This window comes from Hirundo rustica, chromosome 1, assembly GCF_015227805.2.
Source record: "Hirundo rustica isolate bHirRus1 chromosome 1, bHirRus1.pri.v3, whole genome shotgun sequence".
In the NCBI taxonomy this organism is placed as follows: Eukaryota; Metazoa; Chordata; class Aves; order Passeriformes; family Hirundinidae; genus Hirundo; species Hirundo rustica.
In genome coordinates, this window is record NC_053450.1 from 32,373,606 (window position 1) to 32,393,933 (window position 20,328).

Below are 20,328 nucleotides of genomic sequence, written 5' to 3' on the forward strand. Positions count from 1 at the left end.
ATTCTTCTGGGTATATTTCAAAGGTGATTTATAGTGGATTGTGTGCATTTTTACTTGCTAAGTACTGCTGTTGCATTGGACTTGGCTTCTGAATTGCTTCCAAATTTACTCAGCTTTGTCAATTATAATGCACTCTTGCTAGGAGTTACATTGATACATCACTAAGTGTTTGCTGAATTGTTTGCCATTCTGACTGGAAGGGGATTGACAACACCACTTACTTGGTGAAAGGCCACATAACATCTGTTCATTTTCATAGTTTTGTTCTGTTTTGTGGGGATTTTTTAGCTAACAAACCGTCAGGTGAGCGTTATACCATCAGTGGAGCAGTTCCTTCAGCTGAGCCATTTGTCCTCACTAGATGTCTCTTATCACAGCTGGTTATGTTTAAATAATACCTTGCCTCTGTAACTGCTGAGTTGATTTGCTAATTTTCTAATTAAATTTTCTTTCTAACTGAAGAAATGGGAAAATTAAATTTAGAAGCAGAGGAGATTTGTTCAATTTTGTTTATTTCCTAACTTACTGAAGCTAGGAAATCTATGCTGCATTTGGCATTATTAATAACTGATGGGTTCTTTTTCAGTTTCATCTAACAATGAAAATTTTATCCAGCATAACACCAGTTAAATGCAGCTTGTAGATTTTTTTTTTTTAATAGTTGAAAAAACTTCTAAAACACCTAATATTAGAAAGCATATTAACAAAACAGGGAAGGTGTGTTATTTTTTCTTTGCTGTTTTGAGAACTAGTGACAAGACCCAAATTAGCATTTTTATGTGTGACTGGGATTTGGGCTCAACTCTGGAGCATAAGACAACAACTGCAAGTGGTCCTTCTCCTTTTCCTACATTTCCTCTTTTGAGATGCTCAGTTAAGTGCTTAAAGTTCTACAAGTTTTGCATCTTCAGAGATGATGATTTCCTTGCTGAGTTTAGAGTACAATGTGTATGTATGAGGAGCCTAGTGTTTTAAGCATGTGCCCAGACCACTGGACTTCAGCAGAAGAAGAGTATTCATGGAGTGCAGAGTAATGTGGATAATGGCAGCTGCCTTTTGGAGATGTGTATGGAATATTATTTGCAGCCAAAAAAGGAAAAATCAAATGCTATTAAAATATAAGAAATTCACAGGGAAGGAGTGATCTAAAGTAACTAAAGTAATCATGACTGTAGTTTGCCTGTTGATTGGAACTCTTGTGAATGAAAGTGCAGATGTGTATTCAGGTGCTCTCTGGCTGGTTTACAGATACTCTGCCTATTTTATATGCAGGTTAAAAAGAGTTTTGAGAAACCTGTTGCCTGGTTCTTGAGTAGTATAGATTGTTATATGTAAGAAATAGAGATTTGGGCTATGAGGTTTGTGGTTTGGGTGCTCTCAGGATGAGAAGGAACTCGAGTAACCTGTCTGGGAGGCTGCTTAGCCATCAAGCTTTTCATGTATAAAATGTATAAAGAGGAAGCAGCCACCAGACAGGAGACAGCCAGTTCTATGGATAGAGATAATTTCAGATAATGTATCCTTGTGTTTTTACCAGTCTCCTAAAAGGCCGATATGAATTACATTTATTCAAGGTTGCTAGTCTATGCCTCCAAAAAAATCTGCACATGAAGTAGAAATGCAGAGCTCTTTTTTGATGTTAATTCTCAAATTCAAATTTAATTATGTAACTATGCTAAGTGTCTGCATTTGATTTTGTCTTGAGGTGAGAAAATGGAGCAGTATCACTAATTCACCTCAGCATAGTCTTACTCTAAAGCCTTTCACTTTTCTGGAGTATTTTTTCTTTTTCCAACTCCCTTCCCTCTAACCTGGAATCCACCTGGTACCTCACCCTTAGTCTACGATAATCATGTCTTTGAAAAATTGAATCTCCTGAACTGAACCTTTGTTGCTGTCAGAACTTTACGCTCCACTCTTTCCTCTGTGCCCTTTCAACATCAAACACCGCTTTCTCCTCCTCGGATTTCCTCCTCACTCATGTATGCTGTGCTTGTTGATGATGCCCTTGGCCTTCTTAGCTTCAGCAACCTCTCTGTCCTTGTCTAGTAGATTTGCTCATTCTTTCATCTGTTCTCCCTGTGGGTCAGGCCTTTGTTTTCATCATCACCATTCTCATTCCCTTCCTCATCTGCTAATGAACAGCCTTGCCTGCACAGGTTGCCTCCAGTTGCACTTAGGCACTCTCTTAAATTGCTTTACCCCCACAAACATCACTTTCTTGCAGCTGTTACAAGCACCTTGATCTGCCAGCTCACTAGCGTGATTTGCTCCTGCTCCAAATTTGCTGATCCTCTTTACTGATAAGAATACTGACCTTCCTTCCATATTTTGATTGGTTATTTGCTGAACCTGCTCAATCTTAATCTTTGGTTATGTGGTACATGGACATATTGCTGGAAAATTATGATGCAGAAATTATGTAAAACAGCGTAGATGTTTCATCTGTCTATTGGAATATTTCATAGAATATCCTGTAGAAATTCCCCACTGCAAACACTGTGTCTTATTTTTTGCCAAAATCTTACGTATCCAAGCAGGAGTAAAGCTAGGGGAGAATTTAAAGGACTTTCCTCATGTGAGTTATATGCCAAATGTTACAGAAATGCATGCAATTTAAGTCCTGCAATACTACAATTTCTGATTTGGCTATACAGAAAATAGTCCAGTGAAATTAGGGGTATCAAGACCTGATTTCATGAAGAACTGAATAGCATTTACTTCAGTATCATGGTTATTTTAAAGTTAAACAAAGGTTAGTATTTTAATGAGTGGCTTTATATAACATCAGTTTGTTTAAAGTCATGTAGACGAAATCTTTTGATTGAAAGACATTGTGTAATGACAAAACATTTCTTCATGTCTGAATATTGCAGTAGCTGATGACTTAGAAATACCATGGATAGCTGTGTTAAGTAGGTAATGATTGCAGCTTGGTATTTCAAGCCAAGATTGTGTGTAGACAATTGCTGAGAACGTAATGGCCATACAATTTTCCTGTTCAATTGTCTGACTGACCTTTTCTGAGCTCCTGCTGAGGTAATAAAATTTGAAAATATTCTAGTATATAAATAGCCCTTTGCACTGAGTGGGGTATAAAACCATAATTTCTTTTTATTATAATATTTACATTTTTCAGTCTTGTTATTGAAGTAGTTATTTGATTTTGTAAATTCTCTTGGTTTTATGTCAGTAGATTTGTAATGGGCCATATTTTAGGGCATGTTGAGAACCTGCCAGTTCCTGCCAGTTATTCCTGTCAGGGAGTAATTACTGCATTTGAGTATCCCCCGTGCCTCTTGTCCATTTTAATGTATAAAATTGCGAAGTTAGGATTAGATCCAGTTCTAACTTTTCCCTCTTACAGCCTTACTACAAGATTTTTTTCCCTGTACTTTATGTACCACATTATAAAAAGGCTTTATTCAATGTGACTGCAGATAGCATAATCTGAAAGAAAGCTTTTTGATAATTATTTAGCAAGTATTTTATTCTGTTCCAAAAATACTGATTATTGCCTTATGAACAGCCTTTTCTTCATCTAGTGGTGGGTTATTTCAAATACCAGGGTGCTAAACTTAATTTATGAGCAGATCATATACAGAATGGTACCATGGTTTACTCTGCATTACGGCACAAGACATGGAAACACTCCTTTGTGCCATGCCCCATGTCACTGCTTGGAGTGCAGGGAAGAGCAAGTGCTCTTCAGCAGCATCAAGGGAAGTCTTACTGCAGCTGGCACTGCTTCTGACACATGAAAAAGTATTGCTTTTCTGTAAGATAAGCAAGAACTTGGGGAGACGACTGTATTCTCCAGGAAGGAATAAAATTGTGGTTTAGACCAAGTATAAGTATGAAAAGTCAGTGAGTGAAGGCAAATGAAGAGTATCCCTACAGTACTGATTAAGCATAGAAGAGAAAATTAGCACTGGCGCATATATATATATACACACACACATATATATACACACACACACATATATATATACACACGCACACACATATATATATACACATACTCTATAGGCCATCTTGTGAACTTGAATGATAAAATTGAAATCTACACTTCTCAAGTTTTCTGATCTTCCTGACAGAAACAGAAAATTGAAAATAGGACACCAGTGGTACCTGTGTAGACTCTAACAGCTGTGAGTGCAGGCAATGCTGTCATCACTCTGAACTTTTCTTAATTTAGTAGCCCACTGCTGTGGAGTAACTTGTCACTGTTCCTGTATCAGCAAATTCCATTTTTGCAGTCTTACTACATTGAGGCTTGTTCAGTAATATTGTCAGTTCTTCTTCACCCCATTCCCCACACAGCCAGTTCTTCTAATGGTTAGTTTTGTTTACCACAAACTCCAGAAAGTGTAGAACCCTTTTGCAGAAATGTCTGCCTGTCTTCCCAGCCAACAGGACACTGAAGAGAAAGGGTTAGGGATAAAAATGATAACAGTCAAACAGAACTTTTGGGGAATATCTGTATTATGGCTGCTGTGAAAAAAGGTGCAAAGCACTGAGATTACATTTCCAGGGCGAGGCTTGTATCTTATTGGGCCATTTCATATCTTATTCATACATTTGCCCTAGAGCCCAAGCTATTTGCAGTTTTCTTGTGTGTGACAGCAAAAGTAGACAAAGGAAAATGAAGAAATTTATTCTTAGGTAAGAAAGGTCTTTGGTGTGTTTTCATAGACTTCAGAAGATTGTGAGAGACTGCTAACAATTACTGCCAGTGATGAATAAGACATGTTTTTTAAATGTTAATGATTACATTGCATAGCTAGCCTGCATATTTTTGTAGCACATTTGCCCACAGGTTTAAATAATATAAATGGAAATTATTTTAACATGTTTCATAAATGTGCCTCTAAGTTAATGTCCAGCAGAAGGTGCAGTGTTGTTGGTCTATTATAGAGCCTGTGACTCCTAATAATTATGATTCTTCCTGTGGAGTATGGTGAAGTTTGTATGGGATAAATATTTAGCGGACACAAAGTTTTTTTCTTAGCTTAAAAATAAAAAAGAATGAATATGTTTGCCTGGAGATGTTCTCCTGCAATGCATAAGGTGTTAGAGAATAGTATTCCTTTCTCCCATGCTTTTTAATGAACTGATTATTAGAAAACAAATAAAGATAATTTCTGAAGGGTTCTTTTGTTCTTGCACTTTATCCTCTGTTTTTGTATTCCTTGTCATTTGGTAACTCTACTACTGTAACTAAATATATTTATATATTTCCTATAATATAGCAGAATAAGAGATAACAGTGAGGAATGGTATATAAAATATCCCCAGTGATATATTAAAAATAAATAATGAATTACAATTAATATATCTTTTATAGAAGTTTTCAAAGAGACCGAGTTTTTATTGGCTTTTTAAAACATGTTTGTAAGAAGCTTCATGAAGCATAGGCCCTAAATATAAAAAGTTAATATCTTGCAACTACATTAATGTAATGTCTAGAATATTACATTACTTTGTTTCCAGAGATAATCAATGATGGTAATATAATATCTGCCTCTCAGAGCCAATGTATGATTTAAATTAATTATTGCTTATAAAGCACTTTGAAGTCTTTAGCAGTAAGGTGTTGCAAAGTGTAAAAGTACTATTATTAATTTAACATCACCATTAAAGTCAGTACTTTAAGAGCATTTGCTATACTCTGCTCAATATCTTTCTATTCATCATATGCTGCATATTAGTTATTTTAACATTTAGAAAGCTTAGTAATCTGGAAGTATTCCAAACCATTGTTCCAGACAGCAGTTAGATATTTGGGTGGATCATGTAAAAACAGTGAAATGGCTGAGAAAGCATGTAAAATGTTTGTTTTAAATAATATTACATCAATGGAACAGACATCTGCAGCACTGAATTTGATTTTAAACTTCTTTAAACTTTTTTTTCAGTTAATATCGTACAATGTTTTTGTAAAATTGAATGGGGGGGCCTAATATGTTATTTCTAAACAAGTAGATTGTTTTATCTTTTGTCCAGTTTTCATTTCTGTTTCTGAAATATTCGTGGGAAATACGATTTACAGTGGGCAGTTCTTAGGAGGTGGTGAACACCTGCCACTCAGTATTTTTATTGCTGTTTGGTTTGGTAACCTAATGTCAGCTATCAAGATCTGTATTATCTTTTTTTCCAGTTTTCATTAATCTTATGTCTTCTGTAAGACTTTAAAAATATAGACAGAGGTAGGCTTTGGAGGGTACAGTCTCAGGGAAAGCATATAAAGTCTCTCTTCTCATATAAGGATTATGTGCCCTAAAATAATGCTGTGTATTTACACAGATGTTTATCTGTTAGATTATGTTTGGAATTATCCCAGATGGAGAAAAAATTTTAAGGAGCCTGTCCTCCATCTCTCCCAGCAGCATTATCTTGAATTTGTGCTTAGCTCTGGAGCTCAGCTCTGGAGCTGAGTTTACTGCCTTTGGAGCCAGTTCTAAACTAGGTAAAAGCAGCCTTAATGTTCAGGACCCAACCAGAATCCCTGGCCCTATGGAGGTAGGTGGGGAGAGCAATCAGGTGAATAACAGATATCTTTGTAAATGATATAAGCAGATGTCCCAGATTTCTAAAAGCAGTATGAATTTAAAAGCCAAATGTACGAGTAAATCAGTTAAAAGATTCACCTGTAAGCAGTTTGCTGAGTCGGCAGTGAGGAAGTTCCATTTTCACCATGTAGTTGAAAATGAGGATATTAATTACAGGTAATATTTTTTGAGTCTTCTCCTTGTGGTAGTCATTTTATGTAAAAGTACTACTTGCACTTCTAGGATTAGCGGAATCTTTCCTAAGTACTGGAAATTAATTTCCTCCTCTTCTTTGAATTTATTCTACTTTCTGAGATTAATTTAATATGTACTGCAAATGAATTAAGCATTGAACCCTTTGATTTCTCTTGGGATTACTAAATCAGTTAACAAACAGGTTTATTATCCCTAGAATGAAATACCATATGGCTCAGGTTTATTCATATTATATGCTAGAAGATTAAAGTATATTCTTAATATGAAATTACACATTTCAAGCTCATTTTCTGATGTGTTAATAATAAGAAAAAGGTTTTCCTCTTGTATCAGCCAACTGATTATTTGTGTTTCCGAAAATGCTTAATTGTGTGAGAAAACTAGCAAACTTGATTTCCATGCAGAGGACTATCAGCAAAACTGATCAAGTATGTACTTCTGTTTCCAAGCAGGTTTAAGGTTGAGATATTTTCTAAAAAGGTATTTAAAATGTTTAAAGGTAGATACATTACCCCTAATTTACGTGCCACTGGAAATATTTAGATGTCAATCACATAAATAAATTTAGCTCTTTTTAATGTTTACCTTAACTCCTATTGATATTAAGTAGGACACATATATGTTTTCCTTTATCAGTATAAATTTCTCGAAGGCAAGTAGCTGTTTGAAAGCTATAGGATGAAAACTATAGGATATGCAGCTAAATAAATATATCAATTCCTCTTCACTGCAGAGCAGGCAGTCACGTCAGAGTCATTAGTACAGTAACACTGTGGCTGCAGGGCAATTTAAGATTTTTTAACCAAAAGCTGCCCTTGTGATTCAGCAAAGACTTTAATCCAGCACTTGAGGCAGTGCTGCTATTGCAAGAAATCACACTGCCCTTCCTTTGCCTCCAGCAGCTCATTCTGATGAACATCCCTGCATGGTCCTACAGGTGCTGGTGGTGGCAACCAGTGCTGTTATAGATTAGTTTCAATTATTTGTGAAAAAACAGCCTAAGTTATTGTATCTGATACAATAGAAGAATGTAGGGAAATAATGATTATGCTACTATTTTGAAGTAACATCTGTTACTCATGGTTTGTAGGTCTACAAACATTTTCTGTTCATATTGTGTATCCTATGCTAGGCACAGTTTTGTACCATTTTAAAAAGAGTTGGGGAAGAGGAAGAAGAGGGGCATTTCAGATCTGCTTTGTTTCTGAATAAATTAGGTGACTTCATTTACAGTTGCTGTAAAAAAAAAATATATATATATATAATTCTGTATATATATATATATTGCTTCTAAATTCTTACTTTGTTTTTCCCTGTAAAATTTGTTAATGAAAATTGTCTACATGTCAAACCCATTCTAAAGTAATGAGAATGATCTTTGGTTTTGTTTTCAGCACCAAAGGGAATACTCCATCTCTCTCCTGATGTGTATCAAGAGATGGAAGCAAGCCGCAACAAATCAGCCTCTGGTACCACTGTAAGCTATTTGTCGTCCAAAGAGATGAGCCAGACTTCTAGCTCTTTCTTCAGCATATCTCCTACAACAAATAGCACGGCCACAATTGCCAGGGAACTTCTCATGAATGGAACATCCCCAACTGCCGAAGCCATAGGTCTAAAAGGAATATCTCCTGTTTCCCCCTGTTCTACAGTGCAGCCTTCAAAACAGCTGGAATATTTGGCAAGGATTCAAGGCTTTCAGGTATGGGAGGGGGAAAATGAAGCTCTTCAGACAGAATCATAGTGTTGCCGTCAAGGTTTCCCTCTTGCCTTCTTGAATGTGGGCATGCATGTAACTTATCTTGTAAAATTAGCTGGTGTCTGAAGCAGTTTCTGGGTCCAGGAGATGCAGATTTCCACCAATATTTGCGTCCCTCCTTCTCTTTTGCTCCTTCCTTACATTTATCTTACTGCAGCCCATTTTTCTCTCCTATGTCTCTTCTCCTTAAATAATTACAGACTTAAATTATGCTTTTAACTTGCACTTCTTTGAGAGTCGTCCCCTTTGGTTTCTCCCTTCAACTCTGATCCAGAAGCTACTGATGCACCACCTTGCCTTTGATTTGTCTTCTAGGCCAGGCCATTAAAAGTAGTTTTTTGGCTTCCTGCCTTGCACCTCTTAAATGTAACCTGATGTTTTGATTGAGGAATGGTACTACCCAGTTTAGTGTCCCACTGACACTCTTGAAACCACTGCCACTCACTCATTTCCCCTTCGCTCTCCCGCCTCCCCTTGTAGTGGGCTGGAGAGGAGAACTGGAAGCATAAAAGGTAAATATCCTGAGCTGTGATAAGAACAATTTACTGGAAACAGCAGTGAGATAAAATGAACAGTAACAGCAACAGTGCTAATGACAGAGGGTAGAAGAAATGAACAATTCCCACAGAAACCCCCTGAGAGCAGCCAATACCAGACCATGCCCTCTGCTACACTTGCTCGACTGGAAGAGGCTCCCTCCCACAAACCTGAACAATGACATGAGGTGGTATAGAATATTGTACAGGTCCTACCCATGGCCCCTCCTGGCAATTGCAGAAATAAAGCCTGTCCTTGCCAGAACCAGGACATTATCCACCCCTAATTCTATACCATCTATAGCATGCCCAGATCCTACACATTCCAACTGTACATATGTAAATACAAGCAGAGGTATCATTTTCATAGTCAGTGGCTGTTCCTGCGAGATGTCTGTTGAATTCATTTAGTCCATGTCTGTGGGTTCTGTTTGCCCTAGATGTCTTCTAGGGCAGGAGGGCTGGTGTGCTGTCAGCTGATTGCAAGCTGCATCACAAATTCACTACTGGTGCATCTGGAGCAGTCCATACTCATTGTCCATCACAGTTATGGCATACATTCAGCAGTGTCATTCAGCAACCAATGTTATACAATTCAACACTACAGATTGTTCTCACCCGAGAATCTAAACCCCTGGAGGTACACATGGCATTTCCCTGCCCCTCTGCATTACCCTCCAAATGCACCCAGGTCCTTGGGCAAAAACAGTTCCATGGATGGGTTTGCCTTTACCTGAGGCAGGACTAATCCAAGCTGTCTTCCCTAACAAATTCGTCATATGCAGCACGGGGACTTAGAATGGTTGCTTCTACCATAGTAAGCAATAGTGCATACCTTGGTGGGTTTGTGGGACTGTGACATAATTGATTTGCCAGGCCTCCCCATATTCTGACTATTGATCCCCACACCACAGGGGCTTTATCCCCTTGGCCTGCTTGATTGCAACATTTGTTCTGCAGTTATGGAATAACCTGGGAGATTGTGTCCATGCTTAAGTCCACCCCTTGATCACAAGCCCATCTATGTGTTGCATCCCTTCCCTGATGACCTGAGGCATCATGGGCCCACTAAGCAAGAAATAATTGCCTGGTGTCCTGGCTTAAGTACCCTTTCCTGGGCCCTTCCTCCGGGTGAGACTTCTGGGCTGGCAGCCACTCAGGAGCTGGGTTAGAGGCTTCAAAGTTGGGATGAGGAGCATTGCCTCCAGTATGCCAGTGATTGGCGGTCACTGTGGGGCTGGGGTACAGGCTCTGGAAGATGGGGTGTGCAGAGCAGGGCATCACCTCACCAGGGCAAGGCCCAACCTGCCCCTTTGCCCACACACACCCCCAAAATGTTTTGAGCGAGCAATCTCCCCCAGTCTCTCTCAATACCCAGTCAGGTTCAGTACATCTTCCAGTACAGTCAGCTGTTGGGATCCCCTGTCACCCCAGAAACAGAAAGGGATTCTGCCCATATGTATCTTGGTGGCATCAGGGTACATTGTGCACTGGTGTCAATTAAAGCCTTAAACTCCTGTGGGTCTGGTGTGCCAAGCCATCAGATCCACACAGTCCAAGAGATGTGATTGTCGCTTTCCTCCACCTTGCTGGAGGCAGGACCCCTCCAGTTCTGATCATTTTATTTGTTGCTCACAAATAAATATGAAGTGAAGGTACTTCAAGAGGATTGGAAGCAATATCAGCCCCCTGTTCTGTCTGAGGACTTGTCCACTGGAAACTGGAGTGGCGTTTATCCTTGAAGAATCTCCTTCGGTGGTTGTTTTTCCCCTTAACTCATGTACCCATGCTGCTAGGGCCCAAGTAGGTTTTCCATTCCACTTCCTCATGTCCTCTCCATGATCATGCAAGTAAAACAACAGGTTACCCTGTGATGTATACCCTCTCTCTCAAGCAGGGGGGCACTTGCTGCTAATAGGAAGGACTCTGGTCCATACTGGTGGGCCATGGGGTATTTCTGCTGTGGCTTGTTCAAGTGTTTCAAATCTGTCTGCTGTCTCGGACAGTCTTTCTGCAACTGAGCTGCAGGTTGATAGGAAAAAATATGATCTTCAGATTGCCAGAGTCAGGTGAAGCACTGTTTGTTCTCCTTCTTTCATTGCCATTAATGTCAATGGCATATGATGATGGTGTGCACTGCACAAATTCCCGCCACACGGATACACTGGACCTCATCTGGAGCTACAGAGGACTGCTCTTTATCAGAATCCCTGTAAATTAACTCTAGCACAGCTAGTGTCTCAGGTACTGGATACATTTCTCCATGGCATCCCACATCCTTGGATGCACTATTAGGCCATCCTTGAGATAATACTGTTCCCTCTGCTTGACAGGAGTCACTTCCAGAGGCTGGGAGTTTCTGTCTGCTTCCCAATCCCCTTATCGATACCTGCGTCCTGTGTCAGATTCCAGTGGCTTGGCTTCATTACCATCTAGTTTCATACTGTGGGACACAATGTCCCAGGATAGGAGCAGCCAGGTCATCAGGGGCTCTCCTGGCTGGTGGCTGACTTATTTTGCCTCACCTGGTGTAGTGGTCAGATGCCAGGCATCCACCAAAGCTGCTCTCTCACTCTCCTCTGCAGCTGGATGAGGGAGTTAAAATACAATGAAGGGTTCATGGGTTGAGGTAAGGACTGGGAGGGATCACGCACCTCCAACAAAATGGCTACAAAATAAACCCTTTTCCCTTCCGGGGGTGGTCCCTGCCCCATTCCCATCGGATAGGTACTTAGGAACTTACATTCTATCCTGATTGCCTACTTTTCTGCCTCCTCCCCTCTCCTAATTTGTTTTGGCCAGGTCTTCAACTCCACCCCTCTCCCGGCTCACAGCAACACTCAGCAAAGAAACCAGAACAAATCCAAACCACAAACAACAACACACAGAACCAACACTTTCACTTAACAACTTTTGGCTTCAGCAAAATATTTCCTCATCCTTCACACCCTTATCCCTCCCTTCTTCCCACCGACAGCATAGGGAGACAGGGAACGGGAGTTTGGGTCAGTTCATCACCTGTGGTTTTTTGCACTGCCCAGGGGGAGGAGTTGTTCCCCTGTTGCACTGTGGGATCCTTCCTACAGGAGACCATTCTTCATGACCTTCTCCAGCGTGAGTCTATCTCATGAGCTGCAGTCCTCCCCAAACTGCTGCAATGTGAGTCCATCCCACGGGCAACAGTCCATCCCCAAACTGCTGCAGCATGGGTCACTCTTCCCTGGGGTGCAGTCCTTCAAGGACAGGCTGCTCCAGCACAGAAGGGCCTCTCTCTGTACAGGTCTCCCATGGGCTCACAGCCTCCTCTCAGGCACCCGCCTGCTCCAGTATGGGGCTCCTCCACAGCCTGCAGGCAGATCTCTGCATCCCCATGGATCTCCAGGGGCAGAGCTGCTTTACCATGGCCATCACCATGTGCTGCAGAGGAATCCCAGCTCGGGTGCTCAGAGCACCTCCTGCCCCTCCTTCTGCACTGACCTTGGTATATGCAGAGCTTTTCTTACATGTTCTCACTCCACCCTTTCCCAGCCACAATTTCTACTGTGCAATTTTATTTATCTTTCTTCTTCAATATGTTGTCTCAGAGGCATTACCACCATTTCTAATTGGCCCAGCCTTGGCCAGTGGCACATCCACCTTTGGACTGCCAGGGATTGGCTCTGCTGGACATCAAGAAAGTTTCTGGCAACTTCTCACAGAAACCACCCTTGTAGACCCCCCAAACCCCAGGCCATGCAAACCCAATACACCTGAGAATAGGCATCAGGTGATTAGCTCTACTTCTTCTTTATCCCTCACTAGGTGAGCTGATTTGGTCTTGGATTACTTCTTCTGTATAGGGACAACTGCTACTGGCACAGGTGGTTCCTCTGGTTCAACTGCAAATCAGGCACAGTGTCTGTAGGTTTGTTGTGCCCCTCTTTCCCCTGAGGATGCTGTCTACTGTTGAACTGTGTCCAGTGAAGAGTAGCCAGGGCTTAGCACACTGCAATAAGTTGCCCCTTTCTTGAGTTGCCACAGCATGCTCCTTGCAAATATTCTGTCACTTTAACAGGGTCCTGTAGTTGTTCAGGGATGAACTTCCAAACCATTGGATCAGAAAAATAAAATTAAAAAAAAGAGGTTTATTTTTTTGCTGCCTTCCCAAACTATTGGAGGAGAAAATGTTATAAAAAAACTGGTTTATTTTGTTCCACATTTCATGCCACTCATGACAATCCACCCTTGGGGCAGATCTCTGAATGAACTTCCTAGGAATCTTTTTCTTGAATCTAAACATGGTATGGACTGAGGAGACCACCAAGGCTTAGCAACAAGAACATTCTTTCCTTAACATCCAAGAGGAGTTCAAAATTCTCAAAAGCTGTTGAAACAGCTGAAGGAAGAGAAGGAGGTGAAAGACAGGAAAATCATCCTCCCCTGTTCTCCCTACAGACTGAGTACAATTGTTAAGACTCCCAAAGACAGTGCCCAAAGTAAAGGTAGGAAGGCAGCACTGAATACACTTTTGAAATTACCCTCATTGCCCTTGATCAGTCATAGACTGATATCTCATAATACAGCAAGAAAGCAACTAAAATCCCTCTCCCTGGTCTGAAAAAGAACATCACAAGGAGCACATATAGGAATATAGGGGAATGTGGGAATACAGGGTTAGGTACCACAGCCAGGTGAACAGACCAAGCAACATTGTGACCAGTGGCTCTGGAGTTAATACAACAAAAACTGAATTTGCTTCCAAGCTGCTCTGGACAGATCTGTTGTTACCTCAACCATTCACGCCACACACTGGGTGCCAAATAAGGCTGTCCTGGTTTAGGAATGGTACTCCCCAATTTAGTGCTCTCACTGAGACTCTCCAAACCACATGCCACTCACTCACTCCTCCCTCCCCATAAACAGGATGGAGAGGAAAATTGGAGGCACAAAAGGCAGAGATCACTGGTTGAGGTAACAACTTATTGGAAACAGCCGTGAGATAAGAATTTGACCAATAGTAATGGCAGACATTACAAGAATCACACAGAACCCCCCCACCAATAGACAATACCCAACCAATCTCTCTGCCACACGACCAGAAGGGACCCCTTTCTTCCCGAAGCAGGTGTGAGGTGTTACAGAATAACCTCCAAGTCCTAGTCATGCCTCCTCCTGGCTACTGCAGGATACTGCAAAACCCTTTCCTGGCTGGCACCAGGATACCTGAGAATGGTGTTTTGGTCAGAAGGTGCAGCCTAGAAGCCAAGCTGGTGTCAGAGCAATGCAGAATGTTTTTGCCATCACAGTCAATACTAGAGAATGTAAGATGAACCATGCTGGGTCAGTGCATGAGTCCTTGACCACTGTATCCAGCAATGCCAAATACCCTATATTTCACAGGACAGTGGCAGCCTCTGTAGTACATCCAGTCATTTCTGTTGTCTGGAATTTAGGAAAAGGAATGCTCTTCCCTATCCCATTACATGTAAAATTACATGTGTATATGGATAGTGGCTTATTTTGCAGTGTTGAACTATCAGAGATATATGTAGAAATATACTTTTTACTGTCATAGGTTTTTGGTTTGAATTTTTGTTTTATCTGGATTGTGAATTTGCTTCATTTGAAGAGTTGGTTTCGTATGCTTTAGCATATGTAATTTAATCATGTAACTAAATTCTAAAAATGGGAGGTTTCTTTTGCATGCCTGGTAATGAATTTTTTCATCAAAGCCCGTGTAATTTACAAAGTATGCAGTTGTTGGAAGTGACTTAAAAAAGGCTGCTAGAATTCAAGAAATAGTGTCTGATGTTCTGTTGGTATAAGCAGCATAGTTAAGTTACTTTTGCTTACATCAGATACCACCAGTTGTGGATTTGACCTAACACTGTTTTTATCTAAAATGTACATTCAGCTTTCTTTTGGTCTTCATTTTTGAAATGTCATTTTTACTTAATTCATTTGAATGTCTCTTAATGAAAGAAACAGTAATAGCCTCAGCCACATTGTAGTAAAGCTGCTAATAGGAATTCAGTTTTCCTGAATTCCATTTGTTACCCACCTGTAGTAGAAAGAAATGAATTCTGATGAAAAGAAATTCAATCCATGACGTTTTCATTGCTTACATTCACATCTTGTCAGATTGCTTTTGTCTCCTAGTAATGATTTGTTTTCATAGAACCGATGCACAATTTATGTTACTGTTTTGGGTCCTACTTGCCTACAGTATGTGGTTACTGTAAAATGGTTAGCTGTGTTTGTCCTGGTTTGTTTTTTGTTTTTGGGTTTGTTTTTTTTTTTCATACTTTGATTCTAGATACTTTTGTAGAAACTGTTTTTAAAGGGTCTTACCTTGAGCCAAAATACATAATCCTTTTCATCCATGGACTAGACTACTACTTTATACTTGGCCCTAGTACAAAGCAAGGAATTTGGTACAGAATCTTGATTATTAACATCTATCCGCTGTGTATGTAACTGATGGTTTTACATCATCTTAGCATGCTTTTTAACACCTCACTTGAATAAGCCTGGTATTGATGTGAAACTCTGCCACTGCTGGGTGGCTGAGCCGAGGTGGAGCAGTGAACAGAATCTCTGTGGGAAATGGCTCAGTGGCCTGTCAGGTGCATATCACAGGTCTCTTCACCATTTCAGCCTAGAAAGCTCTTTGTGTTTTAGAGTTTAAAAGCCGATTTCTTTACAGGTTAACTTTCTCAGGCATATTTACTAAAGGAGAAGACTACTGCATTTCCTAACAGCTAGCTTGTTTCATGTTTCCTGAATGACCCAAAATGATTTTTAAATTGTTAGCATGTATTTGTATTCTGGTCCAGATGATAACCATAGTTTTGTCTTTTCATTGAAGAACGTATACATTCTGTTCTGTTACAATGTATTTTTTGAATTTTTTTTAAAAAATCAATAAATACTCATATGATGTTTCATTTGTAAATGTAAACAATGTTATTTCCTTATTTGAATGGTTTTCTCGAACTGCTTTAGCTGCAAGGGACACGTCTTTAAAACACATTTATTTAACTTAAATTCATCTAAACTTTGTATATGATCGCAGCCATTGTTCTATTGTAAGCCCTTAATATTAAGTTATTGGGACCAATGTATAGTTCAGTAGTAAAAAATTGCATTTTCATTCTTTATGATTTATTATTCTGAAGACATTTGTAATTGATAAGCAGCAGCTCAGTGTCACCGAAGAACAGGTGTTTAGTTTGGGTACTTTCAAAGGTCAGGCATCAAATTACCTGTGATAATTAAACACAAATTCTTCAAGCAAGCCTTTACAAACTCTGAATAAAGCATTTTAGTGCTTGCTTCGTATTTATGAATACTATCTACCCAGTTAATTGTTTTGCAGACTTTGCCTGGAAATGCTTTAAAGGAAAATTCAGCTTTAGTAAAATTGTTATTTTTATGTGACTATGTGGTATTTTGGCCATTGTTTTGTAACCAGACTAGGAAAGTTACAGTTATTTCTGCTGACCATTTAAGTGCAGTAAATTATTCAGAGAATTTGTTTAAATGGAAACATTTAGAGAAGCTGTTTACACACGTATAACTTGAACCTCCAGTTTTTACTGAAGCAAAATGCAAGTTGCAGGTAGTCCAGTAGGAAATTCCACTGTGAATTTCCACAAAGCAAAGATCATAAAAAAATGTAAAACGCCAGGACTGAGTGCCCACAATCAGTCCCAATACGTGGCTGTGGGCACATTTGGCTTGCTACATTGGCAGGGCTTGGAGGTCTTAACTTTGCCTCCACTGTGGCTTCATAACAAAACCTCACACAGGATATAGTTTCTATGTGATGTTCTCCTTCAATTGCAATGGTTACACAATTTTCTTTTCCCCTCCACATTTGTTTACTCATTAACTGTTCCGTTTTATACATGGATATACTTAAATGTTCTATTGTGTGGCATTTCTGAATGTTTCTCCTTTCCCCAATGGCACGTGTTTCTGAATGATTGCATGCACAGGAGAGGTCCTACTGGATGCTCTAGAGTCAGGTTTACTTGTGGCTCATACATTCCAGTGCATGGGTTTGAGCTGTTGGCGGGATTAGACCAAAATTTAGTTTCTACACTTGTATTAGGATTGACACTGAGCTCAAACCTTTTCCTACACTGGCCTTAAATGAAACAACACACTGTGGAGGTTGGATTTGGAAATTAGTGTAGGAGTGCTTGGATCTCACTACTGAGGTATGCATGTGAGGAGAATTTCAGGGAAATTCAACCCATAGTGGATTTCAAGGAAAGTGCTGTAGTTTTGGTCTGATCTGTGCATAACTCATGATTTCTCTGAGCCAGTCAGATTTTAGAAAGCATCTAAGTACCATTTTCAAAATTGACACAGGCCCTATGGATTTTAATAGGAAGTAATTTAAAGCTGTGAACTCATCTAAAAAGGTAGAAACTGCTTGGGATTTTCATAAACACCTGTGCAGGTTAGATACCTAACCTCCATGTCACTTGCTAGTTGGGCACCCTACATACTGTTTTGCAAACTTGGGCTATTTACTGGGCTTTTTTTGGAGGGAAGGGTTCTATGCACTGAATCTATTATAATGAAGATAGCTGTAGTTACAGTGTTAGCAGCCAGGGAGAGTGTATTTTCAAAGCTGCCTGCAAATGAATGAATCAAAAGGTATGTTTTAGCAAATCTCCAGATAAAGTCAAAGAGAGAAAGTGCAGCAAGTGCTAAAAGAAAGAATGTAAATCCAGATGATACCATTCTGTCCTCGAACATGTTCTCTGTGGACACAGTTTGTGGCCACTGTTAGCTTGGAACTGGAATCCAAGAAAATGGGCTAGTGCTGAAGAATACAAAAGTCTCATTACTTGTTCAAATTAGAAAACCCAAATAATAAATAAAGGAAGCTTTTGAAATTACAGCATCAGCCTTCTTGGCATCATTAATGTAAAACAGATTTGAAAGCTATGTCAGCAAAATGCTTTTAGATAAATGATTCTTTGAAGATACTATCTCCAAAAAACAGAAAAAATTAGGATATTAAAAAGTGGAGATGTTTGCAGGATTGTGTTAGAGCAGTGTACTTTTGAAATAAGACTGTTAAAGACAATATTTATTTGCCCACATTTGGAGCCAGGACCCCCTATAATTCTATGTATGTAGCTGTACATCTAGCCCCTTCCCTCCCCACAACCCCAGAAACATTGGAGACTTCTTTCCCAGCAGGACTGGCCAGACTGCAAATATTAGTGAAATTATTCTAAAATAGCAGTGTACAGTCAGGCCCAGAGGGAATTGTGATGAGCTGATTTACCTTAGTTTCAACATTCAAAGAGTAGTGGGAATTACTGAATTTATAATAAAAATATAGTGATTACTTACTCTTTAACCTCCTTCAAGTAGCTTGAGAGTAACTGTGCTGCCATCTATTATCAATACCTGCTTCTGTAAAACAAGCAATGGAGTTTGCCTTTTGTTTCCTCTCCTGGTGCCTGAGATCTTAGTCAGGTGTACCATCACTGTTGCTGCTCATTGCTCAGATCAGTTTTTTGTAAAATGATGTGTGGGATGCTGTTGTGCTCTGTCTTCACCAGAAGTATTAAAGCCTGGCTTCTGGCAGAAGGATATTATCTCCTGTGTTCTTCTGCTGTGCCATGCTCAATGGCCAGTACAATAATCTCAACAGCGATGTTTGTCTCTTACCCTCAGGGAGTATAAATACCTTTAGAAATGGTTGACAAAGCCCTCATTATCTCAGTTTCTGTGTCTTCTGAAAGCTGTGGGGGTTTTTTCTAATGGGAAGTTTGCACTTTCACCAATTACCAAACTATTGCCTGATGTTCTGATTACTATAGGCTTTTGTTGTGGGTTAACTCCAGTGGGCAGCTTAAGCTTCACACAGCTGCTCACTCTCTCCCCCCTGGTGGGATAAGGGAAGGAATCAGAAGGGCATGAGTGATAAAACTTAGGAGTTGAGATGAAGACAAAAGCTGTGTGTGCAAGCAAAGCAAAACAAGGAATTCATTCACTGCTTCCTGTGGGCAGGCAGATGTTTGGCGGTCTCTGAAAGCAAGGCTCCATCACGTGTGGCGGTGACTTGGGAGCACAAGGGCCATAATGTTGAATGTCCCCCTTCCTCCTCTCCCCAGTTTTTATCACTGAGCAGGATGTCATAGGAGTGGGATATCCCTTTGATCAGTTGGGGTCAGCTGTCCTGGCCATATCCCCTCCCAACTCCTTGTGCACCCTGAGACTGCTCACTGATGGGATGGGGTGAGGAGCAGAAAAGGCCTTGATGCTGTGCAAACCCTTCTCAGCAACAGCTAAAATACCAGTGTGTTAGCAATGGTGTTTTGGTCACAAATCCAAAGTTTAGCACTATACATGCTTTTATGAAGCAAATTTGCTCCATCTCAGACAAAAACAGTGTAATCTCCATCCTTTTTTACATACTATTGACTCTATGCTCAGGTCCCACATTAGCTGCTAGATTCTCCCTCATTAACCACCTCCTCTTTCCCATCCTGGGATATATACATGGAAATCATTGCCTTAGTCTGTGGATCTCCCCTTTAAAAGTCCACAAAATGTCCATTGAGTCCATTTAGTCTATGTGTATTCAATCTGTTATTCAATCTATATTCAGTCAGTTCACTCAGGAGAGGTGGTGTGATGCATGGAGTTACTGGGCACCAAACTGGGCTCAGGTTGGGTCACTGCTGCCCTTTCACATCTTGTGAGGCTTGTCCTCCTTTGGTTCAGATGGTTCCTGCTGTGCCAATTTCCATAGCATGCAACTCACCTCCTGAGTTATAACAGTTTAAAGGTATTCCTGTGACAGTCTCCACCTCTGGTTCCTTTGGCCCAGGTTATAGGGTTTAACAACAGAACATAATAGGGTTTGCAGCAAACTCCTCCCTTTGCTCCTAGCCTGGCTAGCAACAAGGGGTTCCTGCTATAGTAATTCCCATGACATGCAATTCAGATCCTGGGTTACAACAGTTTAAAGGTGTTTCCATTACAATCTTCAAGCCTCATCCCTTTGGACCAGACCACAGGATTTAGTACTGCAATTAACTCCTCCTCTTGTTCCTCCTCCAGTCTGAGATTACACAGTCCGTGTGGGGCAGCGTGGACTTGTCTACACACCACCATCCTTTAGGGATGTAGCTGCTCCAGAATGACCATAGGCCACCCTCCCTTCAGGGAAGTACCTGCTCTAGTATAGATGTCTCCATGGCCATGTATGTTCTTGGTTGTACCATCATGATTTTAGCCACAGTCGCAGTCC

The 20,328-nt window shown here is 40.3% G+C and overlaps 1 protein-coding gene across 3 annotated transcripts in view; it reads left to right on the plus strand.

Annotated features, from left to right (window-relative positions):
* Positions 1–20,328, plus strand: part of STAU2 (staufen double-stranded RNA binding protein 2) — a 170,243-nt gene that overhangs the window by 78,002 nt on the left and 71,913 nt on the right. For all 3 annotated transcript variants that reach the window (XM_040064828.1, XM_040064903.2, XM_040064976.2), the window contains exon 12: positions 8,162–8,469. In XM_040064828.1, the coding sequence (XP_039920762.1) occupies positions 8,162–8,469 (308 nt within the window). The remainder of the gene's footprint in view (positions 1–8,161; positions 8,470–20,328) is intronic.